Source organism: Lepus europaeus, chromosome 14, assembly GCF_033115175.1.
Source record: "Lepus europaeus isolate LE1 chromosome 14, mLepTim1.pri, whole genome shotgun sequence".
NCBI lineage: Eukaryota > Metazoa > Chordata > Mammalia > Lagomorpha > Leporidae > Lepus > Lepus europaeus.
In genome coordinates, this window is record NC_084840.1 from 34695499 (window position 1) to 34702716 (window position 7218).

A 7218-nucleotide genomic window follows, 5' to 3' on the forward strand; every position below is an offset into this window, starting at 1 on the left:
TGTCAGTTATGTGTGGTGATGAAACCTGAGCAACAGTATTAGGCCACCTAGTAATAGAAAACTGTCGTGGTAGAAGTTTGCTCAACAAGTTAATTTTAAAATCATTTTAGACGTAGGTTTCTTGATATATTTTCATCTTTATCATTAAATCTCAACCTTCACTTTGTTTTGAGGGATCCAAGTGAAGGCGAAGCCAGTGGCAGAACCGACACCTCAAGGTGAGGAGCCACTAGTGACACTTCGCTGCTAGGCCCCTGTGTATGGAAACATGCTTTTCGAAATACTTACAGCACTTAATAATCATGAATAGAACTAATAAATAGATAGTATGTATATTTTAAATTTTTTCTTGGGGTGGGCTTTTCTAATGTTGCCTAGCATTTAATTCAATTTAAGTTAATCAACTTGAAGTTTGTATTTTCCAAACATTATTTTGATTTGTATACATGGTAAAGAAATAACTTTTCTGTTCTATAAAATGTCATAGCAGAATAATTAATGGATTAAAGGTCATTGATTTTTTCTCACTAAAGTTATGTAACTAAAATTAGTCTGTGTCACATAGCACAAATGACACAGAATGGAGGAAATGACATAGCAGGAATATTTGATGTTAGTAATGTATTTTAGGTGAGTATTCAGTGTTAGACCACATTTAAAACCTCTGTCCTACCATGATTTATGTGTGTATGTGTTTTACATTCAATACTAGTTGAATATTAATTCAGCAGTGGGTCTTAAACTGGAGCTGAAACAGAACACAGGGAGAAACTGGTAAAGACAGTGCTGGCCCTCGTGCCAGGGATTCTAATTGAACAAAGCAGGAAGGGTGGGGTTGATTCAACAAGTTCTCAGGTGCTGCTTAGGCTGCTGGTCCAAGGACTGCATTACGGACCTAGCAGCTTTTTAATGGGAAAGTTAAGAAATTAAGGCATTAAATTATTTTGATTGTACAGAAGCACTGAAGGATACAGTCTAAATCTCAGAACCATCAAGTTCCACACTAAGTTGTTCCACATTAAGACACGCACCTGGCTCCCTTCAGGAACTATTTTTCACCAGCTGAACACAGACTGTACTTTAATTTCTACTTTTAAAATTATTTGTAATATAAAACAGAATGAACTTTGGAGAAACTTTATTATGCATAGATGATTATTTCCACAAGTTACGCTATGTTTTTATAAACTATACTATATTTGTGTTTACAAGCTATTAATTTTTACAAGCTATACATATACAAGCTATATAGTTATATATACATATATACATATATATACATATACAAGCTATATAGTTACAAACTACACTATATGTTTACTCAGAGTAGTTAAAATGTTTCTTTGTAGAGTTAGGTACCTGGGTCACCAAGGTAGGAGGTCAGAGGGAAGTAAACAAATGTTTTGCACTTTCTTCTGTCTATTAGATAAACACAGAAGACTTTAGCCTTTAGCCCTTTCCTTACTTAGTCTTCATTTTTGAGCCCCCCTTGCTTCTCATCCTATGTTCCACTAAATTTCCCTCCAAGATACATAATATCATGTAGTGCTACAAGTGGCCACCAACATTGCAGTTATTCTGTGTGCATCTTTATCCTTTTTATAACTGCATACATTTATTAATAATATAAGGATTTAATAACTGATATTTTATAAATGTGTACAAAGCACATTTCACAGTTCCTTTTGTTTGGTTGCAGTTGGGTTTGGTTTTCTTTTGTGCATTTGAGCAGACTTATTGAACACCTACTATCTGAAAGGTACTTGCTGTTGATCTAATCCTTACAACAACCAAGTGGAAAATATCTATTTTACAGATGAAGAAACAGCAAGGAATATTGGTGGGACCAAATCAGTTCTAATGTGTTTCTGTCATTTCAGAGAGACATTGTGGTACAGTGGTTAGAAGCACAGGGTCTCAAGCTAGATAGAGCATGAGTTTGAGCTGTGTTCTACCACCTTCCTCGCTGTGACTTTGAGAAAGCTACTTCAGTTCTTTGTGCCTGCATTTCTGCATCCTGATCACTTTGTAGGATTGTTGCGAGGAGTAAATGAGTAAATAATGCGTGGTAGGCACTTTGAATGGTTCCTGCACCTACTAAAGTACTCAATAAGTGTTAGCTGTTACTCTGTTAGTATCAGCGTTAACTTTATCAGGTGGTGATGCCTGTGAGATACCTGAACATAAACATCTTATATCTGTCTCCTATCCTAAGGTGAAATAGAATGAAAACTAGACTTTGGAATAAGACCTCTGATTTCTAGTGTGCACTTTTCAACTCATTATCTCTGTGACCTTATAAAACTAAATTTCCTAGCCATCAGCTCTGTTCTTAAAATAAGTGCTTGATCAAGTGATCTCTCTGGTCCCTTCCAGCTCTAGCATGATGATTCTATCCTGAGGGCTACACATCTGACCCTGATAAGTGACTCAGCTTGAGTCTGCAGACCCAAAGAGGCCTGTGATACAGTGGCTTAGATGCAGTGAGCAAAAAGAGGAAATTAGAGAAAGCAGTGAAATAAATGCTTTTCTTACCTATTTAACAGTTTTTGAAAATTTTTTTCTAACTTTTCCTTTAGTTTCTCGAGTGTGCATAGTTTGCAGATCTTTGTAGGCTCAGATACCTAGGAATGAGGGGGATGAACTATACAGATGGTAGTTCATATATGTAACTGTGTACACAAATACATCATAGTGTAGTATTAACAGAAAATTTATATGTGTATTGATATAAGTATGTGAGAGTACTGCAAAAAGTTCGTGGTAAATGGGATTAAAAGATAGGCTTATTTTGGTTCAGAACATTTTGAAATCCATGCATATGAAGAGCCTTCAAAAAGTACATGGAAAATGTAGATCATGGAAAAACTATGCATGGACTTCAATTTTTTTGCACCAAAATAAATATCTTTTAATTCCATTTTTCTGTGAGCTTTCTGAAGTACCCTAATATAATTACTTCTTTAAACTCAGATAAATGAAATAGGTTAATAAATTAAAATTGCAATATCTAACTATTTAGATGATTGCTTTATAATTTAATTATGGGGTATTCTGTGTCATGAATAATCTATTAATTGAAATTTTCTGTGATCATTTGAAGTAGATTTTCTGACTCTATATTATGGGTGGGTTGGTTACTTACATAATCAAAGTTTAGTGAGTTGATTTCTTTAACAAATGTCTGTTAACTGTCTGCTTGCAATATATCAGTGAATAAAATAGACAAAACTCTTTGGCTTCCTAGCGCTTGCAATCTAGCAATAAATTCAGATAATAAATAATAATCCTAAAAATGTGTTAGCTAATCTATTAGACTATAAGAAGTGCCACAGAGAAAAATTAGAGCAGGGTAAGAAGGGTTGACAATGCTAGGGTAGGAGTATAGGGTGGTCAGGGAAGGCCTCTTGGGAAAAATGAGCAGAGATTTGAAAAAAAGTAAGAAAGCAGCCATATATCCATCTGAGGGGAAAGTATTCCTGGCAGAGGAAACCACCTGTGCAAAAGCCTGGAGGCATGACCATACCAAGAGTGTCTAAGGAGAATTGTATAGGCCAATCAATGTGTCCCACTAAGAGTGAGCAAGGAGGAAAAAAATACATGATGAGGGGGTGGGAGTTGGAGTGCAGGTCACGTGGGGCCTTGTAGGCTGTTGAGAGATGTCTTTAGTAAGCTGGGGAAACCATTGGAAGATATGGAAAAGTCTAGTATAATTTGAAACCTCTCCATAATTGCAGTACAGCATCCATTCTCAACATGGGCAGGTAAAACTGATTCTCCTGGCCTTTCCAGTCTTTAGATTCCTCCTCCCAAAATAGGGCAGAGAAAAGAATATTTTTCTTTATATTTCAAATGTGTATTTATAAGCAGAATGTTGATGATGGTAGTTTGTATGTGTACGTAGCTATATGCAGAAAATGGAGACTATGTGTTTGTAAACTTGAACAGAGAAATGTGAAAGGAACTGGAAAAACTATTTAGTTCTTCACATTCAACTACAAACTTGTTTTAAGAAAATAGACTATTTTAGATTGAAGATAATAAAAGTCAAAAGATGGCATCTTAGGGTTTTTACAGCAGCAAGCTAACATAAACTCTGACTCTGTCTGAGGGTAGTTTGCTAATTGGGTACTTTTTAGTGGGCACTCAGTTATTACCACTTAGATTTTATGTGTGTTTGGTTTCTTTGCTGAATGCAATTTTTGTTTTCATTCTCTCCTTTCACCCTCTTCTTCCAGAAGTACGTCAGGGGAACCAAAAGAAAGAGACAAGGAAGAGGGTAAAGATTCCAAGCCGCGTTCTTTGCGGTTCACATGGAGTATGAAGACCACTAGCTCCATGGACCCTAATGACATGATGAGAGAAATCCGGAAAGTATTAGATGCAAATAACTGTGATTATGAACAGAAAGAGAGGTTTTTGCTTTTCTGTGTCCATGGAGATGCTAGACAAGACAGCCTTGTGCAGTGGGAGATGGAAGTCTGCAAGTTGCCACGGCTGTCACTTAATGGGGTCCGCTTCAAGCGAATATCTGGAACATCTATTGCCTTTAAGAACATTGCGTCCAAAATAGCAAATGAGCTTAAGCTGTAACGAAATCCACATTTACAGGATCAGGGAAGACACATCCGTATAGGAGGTACAGTTTTTGAATGTACTGGTAATGCCTAATGTGGTCCGCCTGTGAATCTCCCTATGTAGAATTTGCCCTTAATGCAATAAGGTTATACATAGTTATGAACTGCAAAATTAAAGTCCGTATGAACTACAATGAATATCTGTAGCGTAAAAAGTAGGTTCACATGTACAGGTAAGTATACTGTGTATTTCTGTTCATTTTCTGTTCATAGAGTTGTATAATAAAACATTGCTTAAAAAGTTGTATAGTTGTCTAGATTTCTGCACATACATGTACCCTTGATGCTTTAAGTTGAAATGTTATTCCCTGTTATTGACATTCTAGTGGATTTTTAAAATTCTTACTTCCATCATGCAGTTTTGAAAATTGTGTCCAAAATTTAAAGTGCACAAAAATTGTCTTTCCAATTATAGCATGGAGTTTTGAAAATTATTTTTAAATCATATTTAATTTTAAACCAGAAGCTGATAACTAGATCAGCTTGATTATATTTCTGCTTATCTTTGCTCTTGTCCTTGTTGTCAGACAAGGTTAAGTTGAGAAGATACAAAATGTTTACAGTGTTGGCACTTAAAAATTCTAAGTACATGAAAATAAATACTAGCTTTGCCATGAGCTAAGAAGTACTAGGGAAAATGTTAAATCTACACCCAGTTTATTTTGAACCTTGAAGTGTTTTCTGACCCACTGCTAATTGTAGCAACAAAATGAAAAAGAATCCGTACTCCATCTGGCTGTTATACCAGAAACTGTCATGTAGGTCTGCTGCCTTTAGAAGACCACAGTATAACTGCAGAAATATCCTCCTATTGGGACTGTTTCATAGCACAAACTCATCTTCTCAGTGTTGGTCAATGCGTCAGTTAAGAAATAATGCCACCTCAGGAATTAACTGGCATTGGGAACATTTGCCTCTCTCTCCACCATGCTCTTCATCCACCCCGCACCACTGTCATATCTGTAAGTACCTAAGAGACGTGTGGGCAAAATATACTATTTATAACAGCATATTATTGATTTACGCTTACAGGGTTGTTCAGTTTTGTTCCCATGTAACTCATGTGTTTTAAATATGTTGCCAGATTTCCTGTATTTATTCTACATTGTTATACCTACAATGTGCAGCTTTGTAATTGGGCATTTGCCTACTTTTCTTTCATAACTAGTGATATATACAATGTAAAAACCACTAGTAAAGGTACATTTTAATACTTGTTATTTTATACTGAATTAGCCTTGGAGGTTGACTGTGCAATGTTATTTAAATGTTGTAATTACTGTAATACCAACATATGGGCCCCATCTGCTCACTCCTGAGAAATAGAAAGTGTACTCCAAGTTTTCTCAGTTTAAAGAGAAGTAAAGCTGTGATAAGCCTATCATTCTAACCTGCACTAGACAGTTCTGCTGGAGGGGATGTGCCACTCCACGGTGGCTTCCAGGCCAGGATGACTTTTATATTCTGTACTGTACTGTGACGTAGCTTTCTTCTGTAACAGTTCTGTTCTAAAATGAAATGTATTTTTGCCTTAGCAAAGGGTGGTGTTTGGAGAAGAAAAAACAAACAAACCTGTGTAGCCCCTTTTTAACTGAGTGTTCATTCAAAAAACAAATTGATGCAAATCTTTCTTCACTTTCACTGGTGCACACTGAAAGTTTACTTGAACAGTTCTCATAATAAAGCACTTGTCTTTGCTCTTTATCAGAATGTGAATTAACTGTTTTTAAGTACAAATATGAGAGGGTTCTCTATGGGGGGTTTATTTTGTGTGTTCCAAATTTAGATAGCAAGTGGCGGAAGCTATGTAGGTTTTCAGGATGTCATTATGCCAAGAAATTTTCATCTTTTTATAGGAATTCCTGTCATTGAAATGCTTTTTAAAAAAATAAACTTCACGCCTCTTCCAAGGTGGAAATTGACTTTTTTTTTTTTTTTTTTTTTTACATTTTCTACTCTGGCCAAACTCTTCTGTACTTGTGGAAAGGACTCCTCCTTTCAGTATTTTTTACAAATTAAGGGTAAAATCTGTATATTTGTGCTAGGTTTTATGTGTTCGTGACATCAAATTTTTTCTGAAGACTCAAAGGAACTTTACAAAATGTTTGCGTAAGTAAATACCAGTTTATGTTCACTCATCACGTGATAGCAGGATTTCCTTGACTTCTGTTGAATATTACTTGATATGAAATCACATATATTAAATTCATTTTTTATAGAAACTGATGCACAGTATTTTATTTGTTAAATACTCAAATGTGAATAAACTCTAGAACATTCCCAGTAATCCTCTCTAAAATAGATTCTGATTTAGAATCCAAGTGGCTTTCTTATGAGGCCATTTTCATCAGCAGTACAATTTAACAGCATGGGTAACCAAAATAACATTTGACAAGCGAAGCACCAGTTTACTTTAAATAAGTGATTGTATCAGACTGTGTAGATTAATCAAGATGATCTCTGCCTTCATTTTTAAAAACGTCCGTTGAGGTTCCCACCATGTCTTAAGAGATATATAATGGTTTGTAAGAGATAGTTCCTACCCCTCCAAGATTTTGGAATGTAAATATACACACAACCA

General features: G+C 35.6%; 1 protein-coding gene across 3 annotated transcripts in view; it reads left to right on the forward strand.

Annotated features, from left to right (window-relative positions):
• The window catches only part of MARK1 (microtubule affinity regulating kinase 1), a 156839-nt gene extending 150283 nt beyond the window's left edge, over positions 1-6556 (forward strand). For 2 of the 3 annotated variants that reach the window (XM_062210374.1, XM_062210375.1), the window contains 2 exons: positions 174-218; positions 4239-6556. In XM_062210374.1, coding sequence (XP_062066358.1) covers positions 174-218; positions 4239-4593 — 400 coding nt within the window. In that variant the 3' untranslated portion in view covers positions 4594-6556. The remainder of the gene's footprint in view (positions 1-173; positions 219-4238) is intronic. The other variant, XM_062210376.1, reaches the window with a different exon arrangement.
• The last annotated feature ends 662 nt before the right edge of the window (positions 6557-7218 follow it).